Below are 26,141 nucleotides of genomic sequence, written 5' to 3'. Positions count from 1 at the left end.
GGGCTCACAAGCAATCCGGATGGTTGGTGTAGAGAGGCCTGGGAGCCAAGGCTGGAACTAGATAAGGACCAGAGAAAGCTCCTCCCGAGTCCAGAAGGAAATTTACAATCCTTTTATCTCCGAGTGCCACCTGGGAGAGCAGCCTTGTTTTCTGGTCTAACCCCAACACTAGAGTAGCCACGGCATCCATTCTGGGCCGTCAGCCCCGTGCCGAGCAGCAAGGCGCCCTTCCCAATGTGGGGGTCTATGGTGGCATGCTCCGAGGGGCCTGCCTCCCAGCTGGCTGCAGCTCTCAAGAGGCGTGTAGAGCTGAAGGAAACACCTCATGTCACAGCTGCTCAGTTCTGCCCTCGCTCAGAGCCCAGGAGCCTCGAGCTACTTGGAAGGAGGGCAGTCAAACGCGTTGGCTCCTGGCACCAAGATCCTCCCGCTGAGGGGCCAAGAAGCCAGGCGTGGAGAGCCTGTGGGGAGTGGGCTGAGACCCCAGGACAGAGCCTGCACCTGCATCACTGTGGAGGGAACAGGCAGCCTGTAGGGCCTGGCAAAAAGCCCTTCACCAGGGGAAGACCCTTGGGTAGCCCCACAGCAACCAAGAGCCTCCACCTGTTACAGAGAAGTCGAGACTCCTGCTTGCCTCTCAGGTCTCAGTTCTGACATCCCTAGCACATGCAGGCTGTCCCTTCCTCACTGCCCAGTCCCCACAGACGGCACCTGTGTCCCTGGCAAGAGTGGCAGGTTAAGCTGGCCACACCTCTACCTCCATCGCCCATCATCTCAGGGGAGGGGCAACCTGGCTATTTCCTCAGCCTCCTGCCAACCACGTGGTCCCCAGTCAGGAAATGATGTCTCCCAAGAAACCTCAGAGTGAACTCTTCTCGGAGGTCCTTACAGAGACAAGGACTCTCCCTTGTGGCCAGTCATGTGCACTGGTTTCCCAGCTAGCCTTGTAGGGAACCAAAGCAGCTGTGGCCCAAAGGTGGGCAGTGGGTGAGGAGAAAGGTCAGGTAGGTCTGACTCAGGCCGCTTCCCCACTGGATCCCCCAGAGGAAGCCTCTGCCAGGTTGGGGTTCACTTGCTCAGCCATAGGGAAAGGTCGCTGCTGGCCTAGCCTGTGGGCCAACAAGGCACCCCGTGGCCCTGCAGGACTCCGTGCAATGAAGGATGCTTCGAGGCCTGTGCAGCTGCCACACATGAATTTATTTGTGAAGCTCTAGGCACAGCCCAGACACACAGAGCAAAAAGGGAAAACAGACCCCACTCCCGCCCCTACAGGTGCTTTCTGAGGGGGGGGCTCCCTTCTCCCTCCCCTACCCAGGTAGGAGGACAGGGCTAAGCCCCAGGCTGGTCACAAGCAATTCCTCAGCCAGGGAGGAACCCATTGGCACAGTTGCAGACCACTCCACTCCTGGACAGCATGGCATCTGCACTCTTCCAGTCCAGCTAACATGGAGGCCAGGGCTAGCCCTCTGCTGACAACCTGAGGCCACATGCTGGCAGCTACTGCTGGGGCTAGTGGTCAGTACAGTAGGTACGGCCCAGGGACCAGGAAGATGGTGATCACATTAGGACCAGGGTTTAGTGCCAGAAGGCAGGAGCACCCACTGAGCAAGCAGCCCCCAGCTGGGCAGAGGACAGACCAATTACCACACAGGGGAGAGGACGGTAGCTCCCCAGCCTTGGGGCAGCCCAGGTGGGAGCTGAAGGGTGGGGTGGGGTGGGGTGGGGTGACACAGCCAACAGGGCCCTGAGTGCGAAGCACAGACCAGCAGAGCGCCCTCAGATGGCAGGGAGTTTAATGGCAAAGCAGCCTTCAAGCCCCTTCCCCAGGGTTGGGCGCCCCAAGCATGGTAGGGCCCGTCCAACAGGGAGACACAAGGACCCAGATCCCAACAGGAAGCACACACCTGTACACACAGCACACAGACACATGTACCCAGGGACCCGCCCTGCCAGAGTCCTGCCTGAGCGGAGGGCATGCTGCAGCCGTTTGTGCCAATCCAGGCCACGGACTGGGAGAGGTTCTCCAATCTAGACCTTGTACAGCGTCTGCAGCAGACTGTGGCGGGCAAATGAGCAGGACTCCAGGGCGCCGTTGGGCCTGTGCGAGAGAACAGCAGGTGAGTGGGTGGGCACCCCGGGGCCCAGGAGCTCAGGCTCCAACCTGGCCCACTTCCCGACAGGGGCAGCCATGATCGTGCCAGACGTGTCTGCTAATTCCCACGATTCAGTCTCTCCTGGATTAGACGTGAGGCTGAGAGAGGACATCAATGCAGCAAGGCCACCCAGCTCAGACGCCAGGCAGGATGGTTTCTACTTCTGCTGTGGACTGAGTCCCAGCCGGGTCTGCCACCAGCAGCACTAGCAGTCTCACTGCAGTGGAAGAAACGGGGCTGCCAGGGCTGGGCAAGTTTGGGGGGCAGCCCAGGAGTAGCCCAAGGCCCCCGACCCGCAGCCCCACACAGGCAGGTTCAGGATGCAGCCCATGCGGCTGAGCTGTGGGTAGTCACCATGGGCAGATGGAGGCCTGCACGAGGACCGAGCACACAGCCCAGTGAAGGCAGCCTATGCCGAACACCAGGGCAGGGATTCCTTCCTGGAGTCAAGGCCAAGGGCAACAGACAGAATAGGGACAGAGGGCACAGCTCAGTCGGGGTGGGGAAGGAGACAGGCCCAAGATCGCTCATGGGAGGGATTCCACCCTGTCTGCCCATCTGGTGCTACTGACAGCAGTGCCAGCTGCTGTGGGAAGGGACAGACCAGGAGGAGCACGCATGCTGGGGGCAGGATGGGGGCAAGACACCCATCGCACCGTGGACAGCGGCAGAGGGGCCTAAGGAGGCCACAAGGGAGTCAGCGCAAGTCCTCCTATTGCTACAACATGGCCTCCCTAAGGCTCCACATGTCCTGTGCAGCCAACGGGTGCCGAGTCCGTGGCCTGGACCTCACCTGTGCCACATGGTTTCATGGCAACACCCACATGCCTGCATGGTGCCGGGCTCACGAACATGTGACCACTCAGAGCTCTCCGCCGACCCAATGGGGAGGGCCTCAGAGAGGGGGCAGGGGACGAGACTCTTAACCAGGGGCCTGACTCCTTCCTACCTGTGATCTCTTGCTACCTATAACTGGTGTCCTGGACCAGGCCAAAGCTCAAGTCTCCAGGAGCCTGGTGGATCCCATGGGAAGGTGTGGCTCCAGGGAGGGCCTGGGGCCGCAGAGTCCATGATGAGAAGCCCTTAAAGCCTTGGCCACAGAGGAAATGGACAGAACTAGTCCCAGAGATCCTGACAAATATGGGACCCTCAGGAGATCTGGGCTAAGACACTGGCCTGGTCCCATGCTGCAGTGGGATCAATTTCCCTATCTCAGAGTAGGCGAGAGCCATGGCATGGGAATGCCAATCCCCAGCACCTAGGGGTATGAGGGTCTCCATGAGCTCAAGTGGGGCACCAGGTCAGCTGGGCAGGATGGATAACTGCCGACAGGGTCACACTCACTTAGTCACGAACGCCAGCAACAGGGGGGCCAGAGTCTTGGGGAAATAGTCCTGCTGTACCATGTGGTTGAGGGCCATGAGGGGGCCGTACAGGTTGGCAATGGCCTTGATTTTGTCTTCACTCTGCAACGGAACACAGCCAAAGACAGGTGACCTCAGAAGTCATCCGAAAGGTCCCGAGCTCTGCTGGTGGTGACCCACCCACATCCCAGAAACCCTATCACGGCGTGGAGATGCAGGAGCGGCCTGGGGTACCTGCAGGACCTGCCGCTTCTCCAGGGCTCACCTTCAGCAGGCCCATGTGGATGAGCAGCCTGGTGAGAAAGGCGTTGGGGTTGAAGGAGGAGGAGCTGAAGGCCTTCTTCATGAGGGCATCTGCAGGCAGAGGGAGCAGGGTGCTAGGCATGGGCACAAGGGCATCCCCAGGCTCAGACGTGCCCCGTCCCATCAAGAGGTGGACATGGGGAGGCATGAAGGGATACAGGGACCAGACTGACTGAGGGGGCAGCTGGAACACCTTGGCTCTGTCCCCTCCTGGCCTTCTAGGAAAGTATTAACACTGCTAATAGCTGGCAGGAATCCTGTGTTAACTATACCAGTGTGCCAGTATAATTACCTATTTTCTTTTTTAAAAGATATGTAGGGGGCATAGACCAACAAACCAGCAGACAGGGTCTGGTGGGACCCGTGCACTAGTATGCGTGAACCTTGGATAAGCAACAGAGCCCCAGGTGGACACAGCACACTGCTGGAGGATCGGGATTGGGGATCCGTGCTCTCGCGGGTGTGGGGGGCTGTGCATGCTCAGGGAAGTGGGTCTGGAGATGTGTGGGAGGGAGCTGCTGAGGGAGAATGTGAGGTGTGACTTCTGGGGAACTTCCACCAACCTAGCTACTGCACTTGCAAGCAAACCAGAGGGCCAGGACCAGGTGGTTAGAGAGGGGAAACCAGAGGACCTTTGGGAGCCAAACCAATACACCCAACACATGGGAGACCCAAGTTAGGCTGGCTGGTATCGACCACAGCCTACCAGCACACACAAAAACCACAGATGGGGGGAGGGATGCTACCTGGCAGGGCTCAACCACAGAACCTGGCAGTGAGTGTTGGGGCATGGTGTGGACCATGTCAGGCTTGGCCATGACACTAACCAGCTCACAGGAGAACTGGGCCTGGGAACAGACTCTCTGGGGGAACACGGGCTCACCCCTGTGGGACTGCCATACCAGTTGGTTTGCTTGAGGGCTGGGGGTGGTGACAGGGGGAGGGCCTTGTGGGGACAGTGCTGGGTCACTCTGAGAAACCGAGTTTGAGCCTCTTGTTCTCCAAGGCCATGGCCCATCACTGACCCGGTGAAACAGCGTGGTCCTACTCCCTTCTTTGCCCTGTATAAGTCCTTCTCACAACAGGCCCTGTCATCTCCACTCTGCCCACCCACCTCTGGGCCACCGCAGCTCAGCTGAGCAGACGGCATACTAAGAAGGAAGGTAACAGGTGCTGGTTGAAGGAAATGCAGAAGAGAGAGAAAGTGGTCATGGGGCTGTGACTCCCAGGAAGCTTCAAGAACAACCCAGGAAAAGGCGGGCCTTTGGCATGGGGCTTACAAGCCCTTAGCTGGCTGCCTCCCTGTCACAGTACTGGGGACTCCTGGATCTGCCCCAGGTCCAGCTTCCTGCTGATGTCACGCTAGGTCGCAGCAGTATGGCCCAGTATGGTGCAGCCTCAGAGCTTGCAGGTATTTGGGGAGTGAACAAGCAGACACAAGATTACACTTCGTATCTCCTTGTCTTGCAAGCAAGTGATTTTTTAAAAAATACTATGGGCCCAGCGCAGTGCCCTAGTGGCTAAAGTCCTCGCCTTGAACACACCAGGATCCCATATGGGCACTGGTTCTAACCCTGGCAGCTCCGCTTCCCATCCAGCTAACTGCTAGTGGCCTAGGAATGCAGGCGAGGATGGCCCAAAGCTTTGGGACCCTGCACCCGTGTGAGAGACTTGGCTCCTGGCTTCGGATTGGCGCAGTACTAGGTGTTGCGGTCACTTGGGAAGTGAATCATCAGATGGAATATCTTCCTGTTTGTCTCTCCTCCTCTCTGTATATCTGATTTTGTAATAAAAATAAAATAAATCTTTAAAAACTTTCAAGAGCCTCCTCTGGGTCTCCCTCACTGGTGCAGGGTCCCAAGGCTTTGGGCTGTCCTATGCCACTTTCCCAGACCACAGCAGGGAGCTGCATGAGAAGTGGAGCAGCCAGGATGCCAGTTCTTGCAAGGGGAGGATTAGCCAACTGAGTCAATGTGCAAGGCCCTTAAGTAAATGCTTTAAGATAAAACGGCCTGGGAGAGTAGGGAGTCCAGGCACTCCGGGCCCCAGGTGTGGGAGACAGAGGCTCACTTCTACTGTCCGCCTCCCTGGCCCTGAACTGGACCCCAGTGCTCCCTTGTGAACACGGCAAAGGCCTCAGTGCACCCAACTCAGCTACCAAACCCAGGAAGGCACCCAGCGTGCTCCACGGCAGAAGCTGGCAGTCCAGGCCACGGGTGGTGAGGCACGCGTTGCGCCGTGCTGGAGCTGAGCCCCTTGACGCCTGTGCACGTTACCTACTGCATCCTGCACTGCCGTCCTCACTGCAGCTTCTTCCTTAAACACAGATGACACCTTCAGGAAGGCGGTCACCACCTTCTCGGGGTCGGATATGTCCGTCTGAGGAAGCCAGAGACACGGGCTGGTCAGAGAGGTCTGAGATGCAGGGCCTTGGCACACAGTGACCTGCATGGTTTTGGGCAATGACAAGAGGCCTTGGCAACCTGTGGCCCCAGGAGTCTCTATCCTGCCCTGGCCATCCTCTGGAATCCAGCCTGATCCTGGCCAATAGCAGGTACAGAAGGTACAGAAGCCCTGGGACCCTCCTTGTCCCTTTCTTGTACTCTCAACTCCAGAAGTCACAGAGCATGGACAGTGCTCACACACAGCCATGTGCCCTCACATCACTGACCACAGGCAATGGAAAGGATGCGCCTGCGCAGACACACTGGCCTGCCCTCAAGTGTCCCATCCACTCATCTGAACCAAGTGTACCCTGAGTTTCCTCACCAGGAAAAGAATGAACAGGGCTAAGAGAAAATTGAACATGAGGGCTTCCACTCTACCATGTTACAAGTATCCACTGAAAACATGAGCTCCCCAAGCCTCCATTATCTACAGAAGAAGTAACAGCAGTTACATTTCCAGTTGCTAAGAGGACTAAATAAAATCATGGGCAGACAGAGAGCCCAGGAGAGAACAGAGCTTCAGCACCAGCCACGGGCGGCCTCCTTGCACGAAGCCTGGAGCCTCAGGAGGTCCTGGCTGGAAGAGTTTTCTAGATCTGGGCCTGTAAAACCTCCAGAGGAACCGAGGCACAGGCATGCACATGCGGCAGTACTGGGAACATTCCACACCTATCACCACCGGACGCGGCAGCTGGCCCTCCCTGCAGCGAGCACACCCCCCGTGGCACAGACCCCATCACCACCGGACACGGCAGCTGGCCCTCCCTGCAGTGAGCACACCCTCGTGGCACAGACCCCATCACCACCGGACGCGGCAGCTGGCCCTCCCTGCAGCGAGCACACCCCCCGTGGCACAGACCCCATCACCACCGGACACGGCAGCTGGCCCTCCCTGCAGTGAGCACACCCTCGTGGCACAGACCCCATCACCACCGGACACGGCAGCTGGCCCTCCCTGCAGCGAGCACACCCCCCGTGGCACAGACCTCTGCTGGCGGCCCAGATGTGCTGCCCGTGCTTGAGCACACGTGCATGACAACAGGCGCGTCAGCCCTGTGCTCTCCCTCGCCTCTTCTCTGGCACCTTCAGGCAAGGTCAGGCTGGGGTCATTACCTGCTGGGCAATCAGTGAGGAGCTTTTGGGTCCCAGGCGCAGCAGCTTCTCGGGGGAGGGGAATGCCAGGAAGGTGGAGACGTCTGCAGGGGGTGGGGAGGACAGCACGGGCACTGGTTCCTGAGAGGGGTGGCATGGGGAGTTCTGCTGGGGTCTGACCCGAATCCTAGAGCCAGCTGTGCCTGCTCCCACCCCTCACTCCACTCATTCAAAGCTGCAGGCCTAGACCTCTGGCCACCCAGTTCTCCAAAGGATACAGATGCCACAAACGCTCATCCCAGAAGGTTCCTGCTATGTGGGAGCAGCAGAAGCCACCACCCCCAAGAACTCAAAAAGTTGGTGTGGCCAAGTGGGTGTACACCATGAGATGCAATAGAGGAGTGAGCCATGACAGAGGCATGTGAGAGCTCAGGCAGAGCCCCCAGACCCAGTCTGCTGGCTGGGTACCTGTTAGAGGTACTGAGCCATGACTTGCCACCTAGCTATGCCCAGAACCCGGGGAGGACCCCAACTCAGCTGGGCAGAGTCCTGGTCCAACCCAGAGATGCTTTATGTGGGAATTTACAAAAGGTCATGGATAAATGAACTGCAGGGGACGCCACCCTGATAGCACTAGAGCCAGGCAAGGGACACCATCTGTGTGAATTAGTTCTGGTTGGTTTCCAGAATGGGGCCTGTCCCTAAGGGTCACCAAGATAACTGGTGGGGCTGAGAAATGAGTGAAGGAGCACTGGGATAAGCAGAACACAGCCACGACGGCCACCCTGGGCTGACCTCCTCCAGGCCAGCAGCAGCAGTCCTGGCCCCGCCCGCAGGAAGGTACCGTCGGACCACGTGCTCAGGGGACCCCAAGGCTCAGATCATGGCAAAAGACAAGGAGCGTACCCCGCTGTTGGGGTCCAGGATCTTCCTGGGGGGCGTGGCCGACTCTTCTCCCTTGCCTGGCTGCTGCTGAGACTCTTCTTCCTCCTCTTCCTCTTCCTCCTCTTCCTCCTCCTCCTCTTCCTCTTCCTCCTCCTCTTCCTCTTCCCCATCTTCTTCTTCCTCATCTTCGTCATCATCACCTTCATCATCACTGCAGAAAGCAGCTAGCTAAGGTAAACCCCTCTACCCGGTGACCCTAAGGCTCCAGCTGGACATGAGGGCGTCTGGGCGGGATGGGGGCATCTGCCCCTGGGGCTGGCACACGGCTCACTCTCCGTGACAACGAACAAGCACACAGCCCTTTCGGCAGTCACAGAATAACCAGATCTTGTCCTTGCCCCAAAGAGGCCCTCAGTATCCCATGAGACAGGGCACAGGAAGAAACTATGGCAGTGGGTCGAGGCCGAGATGCCAAGGCAGGCCCACCCTAATCTCATGACCGCAGGCTGGTCATGCAGCGGGGAGGCAGAGGTCAGCAGTGCTGCCTGAGGACAACTGTCCCACCTGCCCTGGAGCACAGCCTCCTACAGCACCACCCCAGTTCCTGGCAGCAGCACAAGCCTGGCACTGTGGACGTGTAACTGAACGTCCTGTAGTGAAGAGAACCTAGAGTTCACCAGGGTACTGCCAGCAAAAAACCCTCAATTCCACAGGAGTCAGTGCTCCCGCCACCCCATGGACGCTGCAAACTACAACGCTGCTCGCTCACACCCCAGGCCTCTCCAGCTGTGCCCACCTGCAGCCCCTCACTGCCCGCTGTGCCTGCTGGCATCGCTGGGTCAGGATCGGATCTGACCTCACCTTCAGAGTCGCCCAGCCCCTGCAAAGGGTGGCCGTGCTACGACCCCGGGCTACTTTGCTGGTGACACAATCACTCCCAGAAACCCTGAGGTCCTGTCCTAACCCCTGGACCTGGAAGCCTAAGCAGAGAGCCCGACGCGTCCCAGGAGCTGCATGAAGGCTAACGTGGCAACATGGAAAAGGGATGGTCTTTTGGATCTCCTACCTGAGGGACGCCAGCACCTTGGCCATGTTGAAGCTGTCGAGCACCTCCTGCAGCTGCTCACAGCCTTCTTCTCCCAGGGTGTTGCCTGTGCGTGGGGAAGCGGGCTGGTCAGGACAGCGCCTGCACCAGGCGGGCAGGTCGGGGCCCTGGCCGCCCGCCCTGACTACCATTGAGATCCAGTTTCTCCAGCTCCGTCTTGTCCGCCACGGCCTCGGCCACTGCTATGGCAGCATCTCTCTTGATTTCACAGAATGACAAGTTCAGCTCCTAAAAACCAGAGGACGTGGTGGAAGCACACAGGAATCTGGGCCAAAGACAGGTCCCACTCAGACTCCCACCTCCCCAAAGAAAGTAAAGCAGGCTCATCCTCCAGAGCGAGAAAGGAGGCGAGAATAGTAACACCAACAACAGGGAGTGCATCTGTTTCCTGCATCACCTGAAGGTGATTTTCTACAGTAACTTGGGGTGCCTGTGTTTTAACGGCTCAGCTGTGGTGTCACGGGCACCACCCATGCCACACCCTCTCTGCTTTGACAAGTGAAGGAGACACGGTGCAGAGAGGAAAGACATTAAACCACAGGGGCAGGAAGCAGAAGGCATACAGACCCAGGACCACCTCTGTACTCCCACCAGGTCCCCTGGACACCCCCTCATAGTGCAAGGGGGTGACCTGGAAAAAAGACACTCGGCTTCACTGCTGGTACCTTGAGCTTGGGCAGACCGCTGCGCACAGCCTCGGCGATGGCAATGGCACCCTTGGAGCGTACCAGGCAATCTCCAAAATTGATCACCTCCACCTGTCGTAAGGTCTTGAGTGTCTGCAAGGAGAAAGGGTCCAGGGTGAGGAGAGGCCTGCCATGGGCCCAGTGTCCCATGCCCTGTCACCACACACTGCCCTCCTCCGCATCCTGGACTGGCTACCTCCACACCTCATTAGCTCTTCTGTCTCCTCCTTGCTGGCCTCCAGGGCCCTAGCTAAATCCCTCCCTCTCCACTGCCCATGTTACAGCCACGACTGTGCCTGGATCACAGATCTGACCATACCACCCCATGCACACTGCCTGCTGTCCCCGCTTTCCTCTGACTTATTGGGGAAAGATCTGCGAGGTTAGCAAGGCTATAAAGTCGTGCCTCTCTTCTGTATCTGTGAGACATGTGCAGGTCCTGGCCTTGTCAAGCTTCTTCCTGCTCCAGAATGGAGCCTCTTCCAGGAAGCCCATCCCACTCCTGAATCGGTCTGCCCACCTGTATGCCCCGTAATGCCTGCACTTGCCTCTGCCAGCAGTCACAGCAGCAACTCTGCTGGGCTGTGCACCCTCCCCAACGAGGCCCTGCCCCTTAGGCAGCCGGTCTCCTTGAAGCCAGGATCCCACCAAACACTGCAGTGTGGGCACTGAACAGAAACCTCTCATGGAACAAACAATGAGCAAGACACGAGACAGGAGCAGCCTGCTCTGTGCCGTATGGACACAGACAGCATCGCAGAGCTGCCCACAGAAGGCCAGGGCTTCCATGTGACACATGGCCCTGCTCAGGACATTCTCAAGTGTCCTAGGCGCTTGGGAGGACACTGCAGGTGGGCAGAGCAGACAACACAGGCAGCACCCAGGCCGTGCCCCTCTGGGCAGTAAGAGGGCCCTGCTACCCCCCACCTCACCTCAGCCATGGCCAGCCCGCCTTTCTCGGTGAAGGTGTTGTCATTGAGGTTGATGACCCGCAGCAGGGGGTTGATGGCGAAGGCCTGGGAGAGGGCTGTGATGCCAGGGTGGTTGATTCCATTCTGCGGCATGTGGACCTCCTCCAGAGTCCCGATGATCTGTGTAGGTGACGGAGAAAAAAATTGGCCCAGGTGCCAGTTACAGCCAGTGGGTGGGAGAACAGCCGCAGAGCTGCTGCCCCAGGGAGGGCGTATCTGCAGGGTTTTCGGGCGATCTTCTCCATGGTCTCAGAAAGGCAGAAGCAGGACCCCCACCAGAGCCGAAATCAGAGAGGCTATGTGACTTGTCCCAGGTTCCAGAGCTCTGAACTAGAATGTGTGTGTGACAGACAGAACAAGCTCCCATCTGCTGCGTCACTCCCCAAATGCTTGCAAAAGCCAAGGTTAGGACATAGTTGAAGCCAGCAGCCAGGAACCCCATCCAAGTCTCCCATGTGGAAGGCTGAGATTCAACTGCTTGAGTCACCGACACTGTGTCCCAGGGCCCATGTCAGGAGGAGCGGAAGCTGGGAGTTAAACCAAGGTGTTCCAACACAGGAGGCAGGCACCTCAGCAAATACACTCTGCACCTGTGCCCCCGGCCTGGTCCTCTGCATGGGGAGGACGCTGGGCTCAGGTGGGCAGTCAGGGTGCTTCCCTGGATGACGCCTCTTCCCTGGGCATCCCTGTCATCCTGACCCCTGACAGCCCATCCCTGCTTCCGACCCTGTATCCTCCCAACCCGCGGGCTGACTCCTAGGTCCTCTCAGGTTGGACCCTTTTCCCTGCGTCTCCAAAACATGAGTCCTCCCGCGAGTCCTCCTCTCTCAGGGTGTCCCCAACCTGCCCACATTCCTGTCTGCACCTCACTGACCCTGAGTTCACCACGAGAGGCCCACATCCCAGCCTCCACTGCCCCACAGGATGGAACAGGCTGGACACTTCTGGCAGTCTCTGAGACGGCTGTCCCTCTGAACAGCACGGAGTGGGGGCTGGGTCACAGGCAAACACTAGCAGGCCAAGCTTAGGATAGGGGATAAAGTTACCCCAAGTGTTCCCTTTGCCACTGGGCCCCTCAGGAGCTCCCATGGGGCTCTGTGTCTCAGGGCAAATGTAATGGGACCCACCTCTGCGGCCTGTGTGGGGAGCTCAGGTCAGGCTAGTCAGCTCCTACACCATAATGAGCTTCCACCGCCCACTGCACAGACCTTCAGGAAGCTGCCCCCGACTCGCCCAGTGGGGTGCGTGCTGCCCCCACACAGCACGAAGGAATTTGGGGCCACTTGGGGATGAGTGCCCAGGCACAGGGAAAAGGTTCTCAGTGTTGCTTGCTCAACCAGGTGCAGGCATGGGCATGTGCAGCCAGCACTGCCAGTCCGCAAGCCTGGCCCGGCACCTGGGGCAGATGGACAGGGACCACATACCCCGAAAGCTTCTGCCAAGGCAGTGGCCCCATCGTTCTCCAGACGGTTTCTGCCAGCCACGAAGATCTTCAGGGCCAGTGGCTTGCCTTGGCCACTGGACTTCCGGTAACACTCTGTCAGAGCTGCAGCCAGGATCTGTGGGGAAAAGGAAGGGGTACAGGCCATGGGCAGGGGCTCTCCTCCCTGAGGAACGGCCACTGCGAGTGTCCCATGGATCCCAAATGTCACAGTTCACACCATCTGCCTCTTAGCTTGTGTCGCCTGGCGTGTGGGGTTCAGCCTCAGGGAGACCACGGCCTCTGAGGGAAAGCAGGCCAATGGAGTCAACCAACCCTAAGGTCCAGGGCAGGAGGCTCCTGGCAGCCCGCTGCACGGTCACAAGTCTGCCAGGTGGGACCACTGTCATCGCCAGCATCCAGCTAGAGCAACGGAGGCCCGGCTCTGGCTCAGAGCAGCACCTGCCGGGGCTCGGCAGTGTGGCCTAGTGGCTAAGGTCCTCGCCTTGATCCCATATGGCCGCTGGTTCTCATCCCGGCAGCTCCACTTCCTCTCTCTCTCTCCTCCTCTCAGTATATCTGACTTTGTAATAAAAAAAAATAAAAAATAAATCTTTAAAAAAAAAAAAAAAATGGGCCCGACAGCGTGGCCTAGCGGCTAAAGTCCTTGCCTTGAATGCCCCGGGATCCCATATGGGCGCCGGTTCTAATCCCGGCAGCTCCACTTCCCATCCAGCTCCCTGCTTATGGCCTATAGAAGCAGCAGACGAGAGCTTAAGTTCTTGGGTCCCTGCACCCATGAGGCAGACCGAAACAAGCTCCAGGCTCCTGGCTTCACACTGCTAAAGCTCTGGCTGTGTGGCCATTTGGAGAATAATCAGTGGATGGAAGATCTCTATCTCTGTCTCTCCTTCTCTCTGTAACTTTGCATTTCAAATAAAAATAAGATCATTGGGGCCCGACATCATAGCCAAGTGGCTAAAGTCCTTGCCTTGCATGTGCTAGGATCCCATATGGGTGCTGGTTCATATCCTGGCTGCTCTTATATTTTAATTTTTCTTTTACAAGATTTACTTATTTGAAAGGTGTAGTTACAGAGAGAAGAAGGGAACAGGGGAGAGAGAGAGACAGAGTAAGAGAGCTATCTTCCATCTGCTGGTTCACTACCCAAATGAGCCCCAACAACCAGAGCTGACCCTGACGGAGGCCAGGAGATTCATCTGGGTCTGTCACATGGTGCAGGCACCCAGGCACTTGTATCATCTTCTACTTCCTTTTCCAGGTCACTAGTAGGGAGCTGGGATCAGAAGTGCAACAGCTGGAACCCGAACCAGTGCCCACACGGGACACTGGCATTCCAGGGAGCAGCAGCCCCTAAGTGTTCTTTTGTTTTTTCCTAATCTCCATCAGTGGCTACAAGCATCCACTGAGGACCTTGGAACACCACAACCCACGGCTGAGCAGGGTTACTTGCAGGTTACAGAGCTGGTCTATGGAGGCAGCCCTGGCACTGGGCCCCAAAGTTCTCTGCTGCCCCAGCACACAGGCCCACCACCCAGAGTGTGGTCAGATGGGGAGGCCCACTGGCCAACTGGCAATATGACACGACAGGATGTGACACAAGAAAGGTGGGACATGCTACAGTGTCCTTGCTCTCCCAGCACACCTTGGCAGCTCGGGGTGAGGGGCACCTGCTCTCTGTGTAAATGTTATGTGACATCTGCACACAGTTTACTGCCAACACGGGCTGGGAAGACATTCTCCTTCCTAGGGGGCGAAGACAAGCACGCATGCACACACACACACAGGCTAAAACAGGACAAAGAACAAACCTCGGTCAGCCTAAAACAGTCTCTGTACCATTGGGTGTTAACTGCCACTGCTACAGTCCAGGGCAAAGATACAACCAAGGGTTTTCTCTCAGCACCAGCTACCAAATCCTAGCCCCACTGCCTCGGGGAGGACCTGTGAAAGTGCTGAGCAGACAAACACATCCCCCAGGAGTGTTCAGGCGGGCTTCTCTGCCTGGGGTACTGCAAACACCCTCTGAAACTCTTCCCACTTGGAAAGCAGCATTGTGGCTGAGGGCTCAAGCCCTACACATATCCCACACCATCTACATGATGTGCTCGGCCCACTTCTCTGAGCCCATCTGCTCATGGGGGAGGTGGAGAAGCAACATCATGTGTCTCGGTCACACCCCCAGCACTCTCCTCACCTTGGTCATAAACGAGAACATGTGGTGTGCAAGTATGTGTGTGCCACAGGGACACAGATCAGTGTATATGCGTGCGTTGTGCTGGGTGGGGGCACAGATCACTACATGCAACGACCAGGCTGACTTGCTGGCAAGACAGGGCCAGCATCTGCGCCTGGCAGCACCTGCTCTCCATGTCCAGCTGCTCGGACAGCCTAACAAGGGCAGGGATGCCCACGGCCTGCATCTGCAGAGCCAGCAGGTTGGGGCAAGTACCCAGCCACCTTGCTTCCATGTTGCCAAGCCAATCCAGGAAACTGGGATGGTTGCCTGGCAACCCCACCTGTCTTCTCTCTCGGCTTCAGCTGCCGTCTTGGAGGCCTTTCTCCTTTGAAGACAAGCACGCTGCTGACCAGCACAAAGAGCCGGCTCTCCAGCTGCAAACCGGCACCCACCTTGCCGCCACCAATGCCCATGCCGCAGTTGTTGAGTTTGAGCTCCCGCAGGGTGAAGCAGGCGGGGCTCTTGAGCAGGGCCTCGAAGCCACGCACTCCATCAGGCCCGAACGCGTTGTCACTCAGGTCCAGCTCCACCAGCTGGGCTCCCGCTGTGATGAGCCCCTCCCCTAGGGAGATCTGGGCACAGAGAAAACGCAGGTCATTTTCAGGGTGCTGCTCCTGTACCAGGCTCAGCCCACCCTCAAGGACACCCAATGAGTGGGCAGGGGGAAGACATAGCCCATTCCAGTCCAGTGCCATATACCTAAGACTAGAAACCCTGCAGAGAGCTTCTGACAGCCTGGGACTAGGGTTTGGGGGGCCTGGGAGGACTTCCTGCAGGAGGTGGTACCAGCCGATCAATGTGATAGGATTACAACTGCTGCTGCTGTAGAGACATGCAGAGACCAAGCATGAAGCAGCACGCCGAGTGCCACAGCCAGGAGCTGTTGAACTTGAGAGACGCCACGGGGGTCACAGCCAGCAAGAACCTTCAATACCAGCTCAGAACTAGGGGCCCTGTGCCTGACAACATGAGACCCTGTGGTGCCCAAGTGTCACAGAGGAAGTGACCTTCAGGCAATCGGACAGAGGGAGACTGGAGGCTACCTGCCCCAAGGGGGAACAGGGTGCTACGGCAGCAAGTAGAGACGACCTGGGCCTCTTCGTGCAAGGTGGGCCGGCCGCCGAACCTGGGGGTACCTGGATGTGGAGGGAACAGACCCTAAGAGGCCTCCAGGGATGTAGCAGGTCACCCACAAGGCAAGGCCAGGGCCAGATTTGGTAGGACACTGAGCTGTGCTGGAGACCCTTTGGGGACACCAGCATCCCCCAAGGGAGCTGGTTCGCAGAGAGAAGGCTGCAGGAGAATAGAGAAGTGGGCTGGCCAGGCGGCTGACTGGCAGGAAAGCCAGCGAGTGGTCCTTTTGTCCATGCCAGACCATGGATGTGCCAGCTGTGCTATTCCTACCATCCTCTCCATCCCTGACGGCCTTGCCCCGACCAACGCCCAGCCTCTCACAGCCACACCTCCTCACCCCCTGGGTTTCATGTCCTCCCTGATCCCAAATTCTCTTCTCCCCTCTCCACAGACTCACTCTCAGGGCCATGAGTGTGGAGACACAGGCTTCTCCACGCCTGAGGAAACTCAGTGCTGAAGTTCAGGAAAGCTTTCACAGCCAAGGGGAATCCCACTGTGCCACAGACCCAAGGCATTCCTTTAAGCTTCTTTTCTACCAAGTACCTAAGTGGATTCATTCAACCTGCATTCTAACCCCTCATCTCACCTGGTCTTGTTTATCCTTCCAGCCGGGTCCTAATCCCACCAACTCTGAGGCCTCTTCAAATCCTACCTAGGAGCCTCACTCTGGGACAACGCCCCAGTACATGACACACTGTGCCTGCAGAAGTGAGCTCGGAGCATGTGTGTGAATGCAGGTCCATGCAGGCTGGAAGAGGGAAGGCCCACGGAGGTGCCCCCACCCGCACCCAGCGCCTTAACAGGGAAATGGAGGACGGCAGCAGAGGGAAGCCAGCCACAAAAAGAACAAAAGCCAACAAGGGAAGCAGGGAAGGGAAAGGCCTTAGGCAAGGACAGCCTGTGGGGTGTGCGCAGACGGAGGCAGTGAGGGCCCAGGCCTTAGGGTGCAGGGGAGGTGGTGCCAGGAGATGTCTATTGTGTGGCAGAGAATCCAGAGTGAGGCAACAACCCCACAGCCCTCTGGGAGGAAGCCCTTGGACTCAGCCCTGCTGCTCCCATCACCCCCGCGCTCTCAGCAGCCCTCCTGGCAGGACACGGGGAGATGACTTCACATCACCCTCTAAGTCATCCTGTGGGCCCAGCTCTGGAAGACACCCTGCTGGAGGAAGAAGTCACAGGGAGTGCCCAGGGCACCCTGCATCCACTCACCAGTGCTGGCGGGATCTCGGACCTCAGCCTTCCTGTGAACATGTCGCTCCAGTGGCATCGCTGTGGGGATATGGGGGGAGGTATTAGCTGGAGACCCTTAGAGCAGGCCTGCCACGAGGAAGCCCCTCAAGTAAGCACTACCTCGCCTGGCATCAGCTGAGCTTGGACCAACCGAGCCTAACAGATCACGCATTCCACGCTTTGTCAAGAGAAAAGCTGGACCCATTTAACTGGCTGGATCAAAGCACCTGTCTGCAAGTCAAGGACAGGAGGCTCAGCAGCACTGTCACGAATGTCCCCAGTCTGGGGGCCAATACGATGGCTCAACAGACTAATCCTCCACCTACAAGCACAGGCATGCCTTGTGGGCACCGGTTCGTGTCCTGAGTGCTCTACTTCCCATCCAACTCTGTTTATAGCCTGGGAAATCAAGATGACAGACCACTCAGGCCCTTGGAAGCCCAACTCCAGCTCCTGTAGGGCCAGCACCTTTATCCCTGCTCCTCTCAGACAAGTTCTTCTGCCCAGGCTGTGGCCAAAGGAATAAAAACTTTGGTTGCTAACCCAACTGTGATCTTTCTTAGGACAGCACCATGACAGACCACATGGAACTCACTGTCAAGCCCTTCTGCGCAAGCACACTTTGGATCTCTGCATGGCCCCAGCCCTGTATTCCTTCCCCACAGAAGGGCAATGATGCCAAGCAAGAAACACTAGACTTGAGTGAATAACACATGGCCTGCCACACATCAGCGCTGTGACCCGAAGCGACTCCAGCAGCCCACTGAACTTCGAGGTTCCTGACTATTCAGATTCCTCGTTTCGCCTCATTCCCGGGCTGTGAAGAGGCAATGAGACCGGAAGCGGCCAGGTGCAGGCCTGTCCTGGTGTCTTCTCAGAGTGTCATATGCTAATCAGACACTGGGAACATCCAGCAATGACCCTCTCTGCCACGGGCTTTCCCAATGCAGACCCCCGTTTCCTCACAGCGCACAGTGGGTCAAGCTGTCATTTGTGATCCTGGCATCCCAGGCAGAATGCCTGGTCTGAAACCCAGTTGCTTTGCTTCCCAGCCAGCTTCCTGTGAAGGCACTTAGGAAAGCAGTGGACAGTGGCCTGAGGACTTGCAGCCCTGCCACTCAAGAGCATGCCCAGGATGGTGTAGCTGGTTCCTGGCTTTGGCCTGGTCCAGCCCTGGCTCTTGCAGCCATTTGGGGAATAAACTAGCGGATGGAAGATATGTTTGTTTCGGGCCCGCTAAAGTTCTCGCCTTGAAAGCCCCGAGAGCTCCACTTCCCATCCAGCTCCCTGCTTGTGGCCTGGGAAAGCAGTCGAGGACAGCCCAATACATTGGGACCCTGCACCCACATGGGAGACCCGGAAGAGGTTCCAGGTTCCCGGCTTCAGATCGGCGTGCACCAGCCCATTGCGGTCACTTGGGGAGTGAATCATCGGACGGAAGTTCTTCCTCTCTGTCTCTCCTCCTCTGTGTATATCTGGCTGTAATAAAATAAATAAATCTTTAAAAAAAAAGATATGTTTGTTTCTCCTCGGTGATCTGCCTTTCAAATAAATAACCCAAAGCAAAACCAAACAAGACTGGTGTTTACAGGATGCAATCTTGGGAACACCAGGAGGACCTCAACTGCCCTGCTGGTTGGTCAAGGAGGGGCACCTGCTCAACTCTGAGAAAGCACTTGCTGGGACAGTGCTACAGCATGGCAAGCAGGGCCATCACTAGCTCAGTGCCAGTTCAAGTCCCACTTCATCCACTTATGATCCAGCTCCGTGCTAATGCAACTGCAAAGACAGCAAATGTAGGTCCCTGCACTCACACAGGAAGCTCAACGGAGCTCCAAGCAGCTGGCTTCAATCTGGGAGGGCCACGGCAGCCACGTGGACAGAGATGCTTTCTCTCTCTCTTCCCCCTCCCTCCCTCCCTTTGTCATTCTGTTTCAAATAAATAAATTTTTTTTTAATTGGAAAAGCATTATACAGGAGAGTCGGAGAGAAAGATCTTCCATCCACTGGTTCACTCCCCAAGCAGCCGTCAATAGCAAAAGCTGAGCTGATCCAAAATTGGGAGCCAGGAGCTTAATCCAGGTCTCACATGCAGGTGCAGGGTCCCAAGGCTTTGGGCCGTCCTCCACTGCTGTCCCAGGCCACTGGCAGGGAGCTGGATGGGAAGTAGAGCATCTGGGACACAAACCAGTGTCCATATGGGATCCTGGCACATGTAAGGCGAGGACTTCAGCCACTAGGCTACATGCACCAGGCCTTTTATTTCTTCTTTTCCTTTTTTAAAATAAATATATATTTATTTTTTTAAATAAATATGTATTTATTTACTTGAAAGGCAGAGTTACAGAGAGAGGGAGAGATAGAGAGATCTTCCAGGTGCTGGTTCACTTCCCAGATGACCACAACAGCTGGAGCTGAGCCATGTGGAAGGAAAGAGTGGGTCTCCATGTGGGTGGAAGGGGCCAAGCATTTGGGCCATCTTCTATTGCTTTCCCAAGTGTATTTGCAGGGAGCTGGATTGAAAGTGGAACAGCTGGGACTCTGTTGCTATCACGTGACACCAGCACCAATACTAGGGAACAAGGACAGCTAACAAGCTGTGCTGTACACGTCTAGACACTTCCACTAGCAGCAGCTTTGGCCACATCCTGGACCCGTGAGTCTCAAGGGTTTGTCAGCAATACCTCTCAAAGGCACCTGCTGGCTGATTTCGGGTCCTTCCCGCCTCAGTGTCAGACTTACATTGTAAGCTAAGGCTTGCCCCACAAACCACCTGTACCCCAATACCACATTAGAGCTGGCTCACTGCCCAACGACAAGAGGGGCTCAGTAGTGCTGTGATAACCAGAGAAGAGCAGCTGTCTGGGTGACCATCAACAGGGCAGGGACACAGGAAGGGTGACATTCTCAAAAGCTTGGCATCAAGTGGCTTGGGCCTCCTGGCCCTGCAGAACTCACCTTCAACTCTGACTTCTTCTCCAGGGCCTTGGCGATGACCCTTGCCGCCTCCACACCCACCGTGTTACCCTCCAGGCGCAGAGCCTCCAACCCATCGAAGTCTTCAATCTCTTTAATCACATCTTTGGCTGCAGGAGACCAGAGAACAGAAGTTTAGACTTTGGGGGTCACGATGAGCTGAGGCGGCAGAAAGCTCAGCAGCTACTACGTCACTCACACACTCCAACACTCCCAGCCCCCTATCCTGAGCTGGCCTGGCTTACGGACAAAAATCAGATAGGCCCAGAGTCTGGCAGGGAGCATGGATAGGCAGAAGGTTCTGCTGCAATGAATGTAAAACAGGCACATACAAAAAGGCCAGGCCTGGGCCCGGCACAATAGCATAGCAGTTAAAGTTCTCGCCTTGAACATGCCAGGATCCCATGTGGGCGCCAGTTCTAATCCCGACTGCTCCACTTCCCATCCAGCTTCCTGCCTGTCACCTGGGAAAGCAGTCAAGGACGGCCCAAAGCCTTGGGACCCTGCACCCACGTGGGAGACCCAGAAGAGGCTCCAGGCTCCTGGCTTCGGATCGGCACAGCACCGGCCGTTGTGCTCACTTGGGGAGTGAATCATCGGACGGAAGACCTTCTTTCTCCATTTCTCCTCCTCTCTGTATATCTGACTTTCCAATAAAAATAAAGTAAATCTTTAAAAAAAAAAAAAAGAAGATCCTGATGGAGAGCCCGGCACCTGGCTGTAGCGTGCCCCTGGTTGTTGTGGTGATTTGCTGAGTGAACCCATTCTTTCAAATAAATAATTGGATCTTTAAAAATTTAGAGCCCAGTGTGGTGGCCTAGTGGCTAAAGTCCTTGCCTTGAACACACCAAGATCGCACATGGGCACTGGTTCCAATCCCGGCAGCCCCACTTCCCATCCAGCTCCCTGCTTGAGGCCTGGGAAAGCAGTGGAGGATGGATCTCCAAAGCCTTGGGACCCTGTACTCACATGGGAGACCAAGAACAAGCTCCTGGCTCCTGGCTCTGGATCGGCTCAGCTCCAGCCGTTGTGGCCGCTTGGGAATAAACCATCGGAAAGATCTACTACTCTGTCTTCCCTTCTCTGTATATCTGACTTTCCAATAAAAAAAATCAATAAATTATTTTTTTTTAAATAACAAAGGATAGGTCTGGGGCTGTTTAAGCCATCATTTATGACACTCACATCCCATAAGGAGACAAGGAAGGAGCTCCTGGCTCCTGGCTTTGGCACTGCGGGAGTAAATCGGCAGGTGCAAGGTCTCTCTCTCTCTCAGATAACAAAGAAATATTTTCCATTAATAATAATAATAATTTAAAAAAAAACATAGGCTAATTCACTCACATACATTACACAAATACTAACGCCACTGTGATTGGCATTTTCATATATTCCAGTTAATAGCCACGGTATCCCAGCTCAGAGCCTGTTCCACTCCCAACTCAGTTCTCTGTCAGTGTACACACTGGGATCCAACAAGTGGTAGGTCAAGGAATAGGGAGACCCAGCCTGAGCTGCTGGCTTCCCAAAACAAACAAACAAACAAACAAACGTCCGGAGATCTCATCTGGGCCAAGATGCCTCAAGCATTCTCTTAAAAGTCTGGGGCACTGGCATTGCGGTACAACAAGTTAAGCCTCTGCCCGCATCCCATGTGGGCACTGGTTCAAGTCCTGGTTGCTCACTCAGGTGGCACAGGAACTTACCATCTTCCGCAGTGTTGAGTTTGAGACTTTTGCCCTTGAAACTCAGCTGTCCTCCAGCCACCTGTGTCTTGGCCAGGGTCTCTGCTAGCTTGGCAATGTCTTCAGAGGCCATGACGGCCACAATGGTGGGCTCCCCTGGAGATCTGAAAGCTGAGAAGGCCACGATTGCATTCATTAGCAGGCCTCTCCTGGGGACTAGTTAGGGCAGCTAGAAAGGGACAGCCACCTCCGGGCCTAAGTCCTTTGGAACCTAATGCCCTCCTCCTATTTCCCCTCCCCAGCCAATTCTGTCCCCCAAGTCCTCAGTATCTGCCAAGCACACACCCGCCTCATCATCTCGGCTGCTCTCCGTTTCAGGGTGCCAGTCCTGGATGCAGATGTCCATGGGATCCGGGTCACCCACTCCACAGAACGGCACCCCCACCCACTGGCATGACTCTGGGTGGGGCCCAGGGGTCAGCCCTCTGCACCTCTGCTCTTAGCCCCTAGGTAACCAAAGGGGGCTCCGCATCACCACAGCCATCATCACAATGGGCTGGCTGTGGTGTCTCTCCTATAACAGCATCCAGAGCCCAGATGTGCGGAATTCCCGCTACCAGTGAGCTATGAGATTCCAGGGTGGAGGCCAACCAGGACTTCTCCCATCAGTCCTAACACTGGCTAAAGACACCCACAGATCGCTTCACTTCCTGGGATGGGCAGGGTGCTTATGCCAGCCCCTGGCCAGCTCTAAACTGGAGTTCCCACAACCCCGCCCTGGGAGCCACCAGACACTCTTGAGTACTTGGGGATACATTTACTATGTTGATTAGTTTGATACAAACCACCAGATGAAGAAGATACATGTGGTGGCAGCACACAGACTGGTTGCAGAGCAGGGAGTGCCTTCCCCAGGGACCAGCCTGTCGCTGTGCAGCCACCGCACAGCTCTCCAGAACCCGTCCTTGGGGATCTCAGAGGCACCACCGCACAGGCACAGCAGATGAACTCAGTGGTGTGCTAACCCTTCAGCTCCCATCCTTTCCCCAGGGGCTGGCAAAGGGGCTCTGGGTCCCAACCATCTAAGCCTGCCTGGGTCTCTCTCACGACTCTCACCCTCCAGAGGCTACCCGGGAACTGCCAGCCAGCAGTCTCCTCAGCCTACAGAAGGGTAGGCATCATGGCACAACCCACTTCTCAAACTTCAGTAGCTGGGAACGAGTCTTGCCCGGGCTTCCCGTCAGCGACCTGCCCCTGTGCACCGGGCAGGTGGCAGGTGATGGCCCAAGTTCTTGGGGTCCTGGCTCTTGTAGGCATTCAGGGAATAAATCAATGAATGGAAAAGCTCTCTCTCTGTTACTAAAATAAATGACCACTTGTCAACTTAAGATTTTGGGAACTCTACGCCTGCTGAAGGTCCAAGTCACATTTCACACCGTTACAGTTGGGCAGAATGATGAACTCCACTTCCCCAGAGAAAAGGCAGGTGCCTTGGGACTGAGGGACAGTGACAGATGGGAGAAGCAGGGGTGCTACCCACGAAGTCTTCTACCCCTCTCCCGTCCTCAGAGCCTGATCTGCCACACTCCCCATCCCAGGCTTGCTCTGTTTCCAGCTAACCAGCTTCCCACCTCCTCTCCTCATCCAGCCCCCTATGCTGGACAGCTGTGTTTTGTCAGTATGCCTGCACTACCCTTCTAGGTAAGACAGTCAGTGACTCAGCAAACAAAACAAAACCTCCCAGCTCGGACCACTCGATCCTGGACACTGCTGAAGGGACCAGGAAGGCTGCACAGCTGAAAACAAACTCCTGCCTTCTCAAGCCTGTGTTCTTCACCGGATCCTCAGGATGTCAGACTGGGATCAAAACACACAGGCTGGGCGGGGAGGATCTGAGGTGGCGGCAGAGTAGGGAAGGAGAGGAAAGGCGCACTCAGGGCCTGGATGTGAGCCGCGCCACCAAGGAGGCGGCAGCTGCAAGCTGACAGAGAACCAAGCCAGGGGAGCAGCCGACAGGAGCATCCCTAGAGGGCTTCCCGCCTAACGCGGCGTCCGCACCCACCCTCACCCACGCGCGGCTCCGGGCGTGGGCTCTTCAAGGTGCCTACGAAATGCCCGGGGAATTCACCTGAGCCCGCCTCGCCCTGACGGCCTGTGAGGTCAGAAAAAATCACGGAAAAACAGAGGCACCTGCCGACCTCCCCTCCCCGCTATCCACGCTAAAAGATCAAGGTCGGCCGGGGGGGACAGCGGCAGCCACCGGCAGGTCCGCAGGTGCACAAAGCATCCATCGCTCCCGCGTCAGCAGCCCGAGGGAACCCCAAGCCGCAGGGAGGGTCCGCGTCCCCCGGAACCACGGTCAGCTGAGGCGAGGGGCCCGACCGTACCGTCAACAGGCGGCGCCGCCGCGTGCGGGGAGCGAGCGGGGAGTCCGCCCGCTGGGGCGGAGACTGACAGACGGACTCCCGGGCCCGGCCGGGTCAGCCGAGCGTCGCCGCCTCAGATCCAGCGGCCACGATGACCAGGCCACTCGCGTCTGTCTATTCTCCGGGGAGGAGGCGGGACCGGGAGACACCGAGGATCCTCGTCACTCGCGTCTCCCACACCACCTGCTCTGCACACGGCGGCGGATGATGGCGGAGGAGGAGGATTTTGAAAGCCGGCAGTTTCTTTCCTTCGATTTGATTTGTTCCAGCCCAGACCGGCTTCCCTTAGCCCCGCGCGCGCGCGGCTCCTTGGGTAAGGAAGTCCAGTTCCCCCGTGAGGACGCGGCGGGGCGCGAGCCGCGGACTACCCGTCCCAGAAGGCCACGCGTGCCAAGCGCCAGCGCCTTCTTCCGGTTCGCTGCCCCCGTCATCGCGGCTTTCTGGCTCTTTCTCGCAGAGACTACGGGGCGGCCATCCTTTGGGAGGCTGACAGAGTGACTACAGCTCCCATGATGCCACGCGGGCCGGCCTCCCAGCTCTTGCCGAACGACTCCTCCCCTTTCACGTTCTAGTAACTTCATTGACAAAGGGTGGTTCTGCATTCGCAGTCGCTGCGGGGTCTCTTCGGCAAGAAGTGGGGGTTCATTTCCTCTTGTTTTTTCAGTACCGTCAAGACTTCTCCACGGGAGGAAATGGCAGATAGCTAAGCTGAGGGCAAGCTCCAGAATAACAAAAATATGTGTGACTTGTAGCTGATAAACAAAGCAGACTGGAAAGACGTGATAACTTAAGGCAACCTGTGGCCCTGTATCAGATCCTGGGCCGGGTTTGTATAAAGGAGCCAGGTTATACAGCACAGCGCGTGAAGTCACCTGAGACTGGCACACACAGTCCTGCTGCGCCACCTCCAACCCAGCCATCCTCGGGGAGACTCCCCGCTTCAGCCTAGCCAAGCCCTAGCTGGCTGTTGGGGCCATCTGGGGAGTGAACCAGCACATGGGAGATCTCCCAAATCTCTACTCTTCTGGTTGCTTTTCTTTTTTTAAAGATTTTATTGGGAAGGCAAATTTACAGAGGAGAGAAGGAGAAACAAAGCGGAAAAAGATCTCCCATCTGCTGGCACAACTAAGCCAATCTGAAGCCCAGAGTGTGTTCCTGGGTCTCCCACATGGGTGCAGGGTCCCAAGGCTTTGGGTTGTCCTCCATTGCTTTCCCAGGCCACAAGCAGGGAGCTGGATGGGAAGTGGAGCTGCCGGGATTAGAACCGTGCCCACATGGGATCCTGGCGTATTCAAGGGGAGGACTTTAGCCACTAGGCCACACACTGGGCCCCAATAAATACATTTTTTTTATTTATTCATTTTTATTGGAAAGCCAGATATACAGAGAGGAGGAGAGACAGAGAGGAAGATCTTCCATCCGATGATTCACTCCCCAAGTAAGCCGCAATGGCCGGTGCTATGCCAGTCCGAAGCCAGGAACCAGGAACCTCTTCCAGGTCTCTCACGCGGGTGCAGGGTCCCAATGCATTGGGCCATCCTCCACTGCTTTCCCAGGCCACAAGCAGGGAGCTGGATGGGAAGTGGAGCTGCCGGGATTAGAACCGGCATCCATATGGGATTCCAGGGCGTTCAAGGCGAGGACTTTAGCCACTAGGCCACGCTGCCGGGCCCTAAATATGTTTTTTGAAAGATTTATTTATTTTTATTGGAAAGTCAGATATACAGAGAGGAGGAAAGAAAGGAAGATCTTCCCTCTGATAAGTACTTATTCCTGAGGAAGTACTTATTGCAGCCCTGCAGAGCAACAAGATGGGAACATTGCTTATTCCCCAGGCCCTCCTGAGGAGGGCAAAGGTTAGGAGTTAGGGCTGAGAGTGCTTGGCCTGTACTGCTCATGACCTTACTTGGATAGGTCAGGGATGCTGTGCACTTTAGACAATTTAGGATGGTCGGGGGCGGGGGGCGCGGTGGATACATCTAAGTGGTGGTCACCTTCTGCCTG

General features: G+C 56.7%; 2 protein-coding genes and 1 non-coding gene across 6 annotated transcripts in view; all 3 read right to left on the bottom strand.

Moving 5' to 3' along the window:
- Positions 1-26,141, bottom strand: part of TOB2 (transducer of ERBB2, 2) — a 160,626-nt gene that overhangs the window by 34,967 nt on the left and 99,518 nt on the right. The gene's annotated exons all lie outside the window — the stretch shown is intronic.
- Positions 1,777-24,515, bottom strand: RANGAP1 (Ran GTPase activating protein 1). Of its 4 annotated transcripts, none has more exons than XM_058673070.1 (16): positions 24,099-24,515; positions 21,733-21,882; positions 20,009-20,136; positions 17,030-17,089; positions 15,079-15,258; positions 12,431-12,565; positions 10,968-11,126; positions 10,015-10,128; positions 9,478-9,577; positions 9,311-9,395; positions 8,266-8,455; positions 7,381-7,500; positions 6,097-6,199; positions 3,783-3,871; positions 3,498-3,619; positions 1,777-2,098 (listed from the first exon to the last, which is right to left on the bottom strand). In XM_058673070.1, exons 2-16 carry the CDS (start codon positions 21,842-21,844, stop codon positions 2,029-2,031), a joined length of 1,767 nt encoding a protein of 588 aa, XP_058529053.1. In that variant the 5' UTR covers positions 21,845-21,882; positions 24,099-24,515; the 3' UTR covers positions 1,777-2,028. The 4 variants fall into 4 exon arrangements, with proteins under 4 accessions (XP_058529053.1, XP_058529052.1, XP_058529051.1 ...); XM_058673069.1 differs by lacking the exon at positions 24,099-24,515 and adding an exon at positions 22,057-22,106; XM_058673068.1 differs by lacking the exon at positions 24,099-24,515 and having other exon boundaries at positions 21,733-21,960.
- LOC118757625 (small nucleolar RNA SNORA30/SNORA37 family) lies at positions 14,279-14,406 on the bottom strand. Its single transcript, XR_004995295.1, has one exon. It is a non-coding gene; the product is annotated as a small nucleolar RNA SNORA30/SNORA37 family (small nucleolar RNA).

Source organism: Ochotona princeps, chromosome 15 (assembly GCF_030435755.1).
Source record: "Ochotona princeps isolate mOchPri1 chromosome 15, mOchPri1.hap1, whole genome shotgun sequence".
NCBI lineage: Eukaryota > Metazoa > Chordata > Mammalia > Lagomorpha > Ochotonidae > Ochotona > Ochotona princeps.
Note: the sequence above shows the minus strand (reverse complement) of the source record. Positions and strands in the feature narration are given on the sequence as shown.

Bases quoted from the DNA above. Each gene is read 5' to 3' on its own strand.
- RANGAP1 (XM_058673068.1), bottom strand. From the start codon at position 21,907: ATGAATGCAATCGTGGCCTTCTCAGCTTTCAGATCTCCAGGGGAGCCC. The intron at 8,456-9,310 runs GTAGGAGATCCA...TGCTTTCTGCAG, and splicing joins AAGGTGCTGGCGTCCCTCAG to TGATGATGAAGGTGATGATG. The intron at 7,501-8,265 runs GTACGCTCCTTG...CACCCCTCTCAG, and splicing joins TCCTGGACCCCAACAGCGGG to GAACCAGTGCCCGTGCTGTC.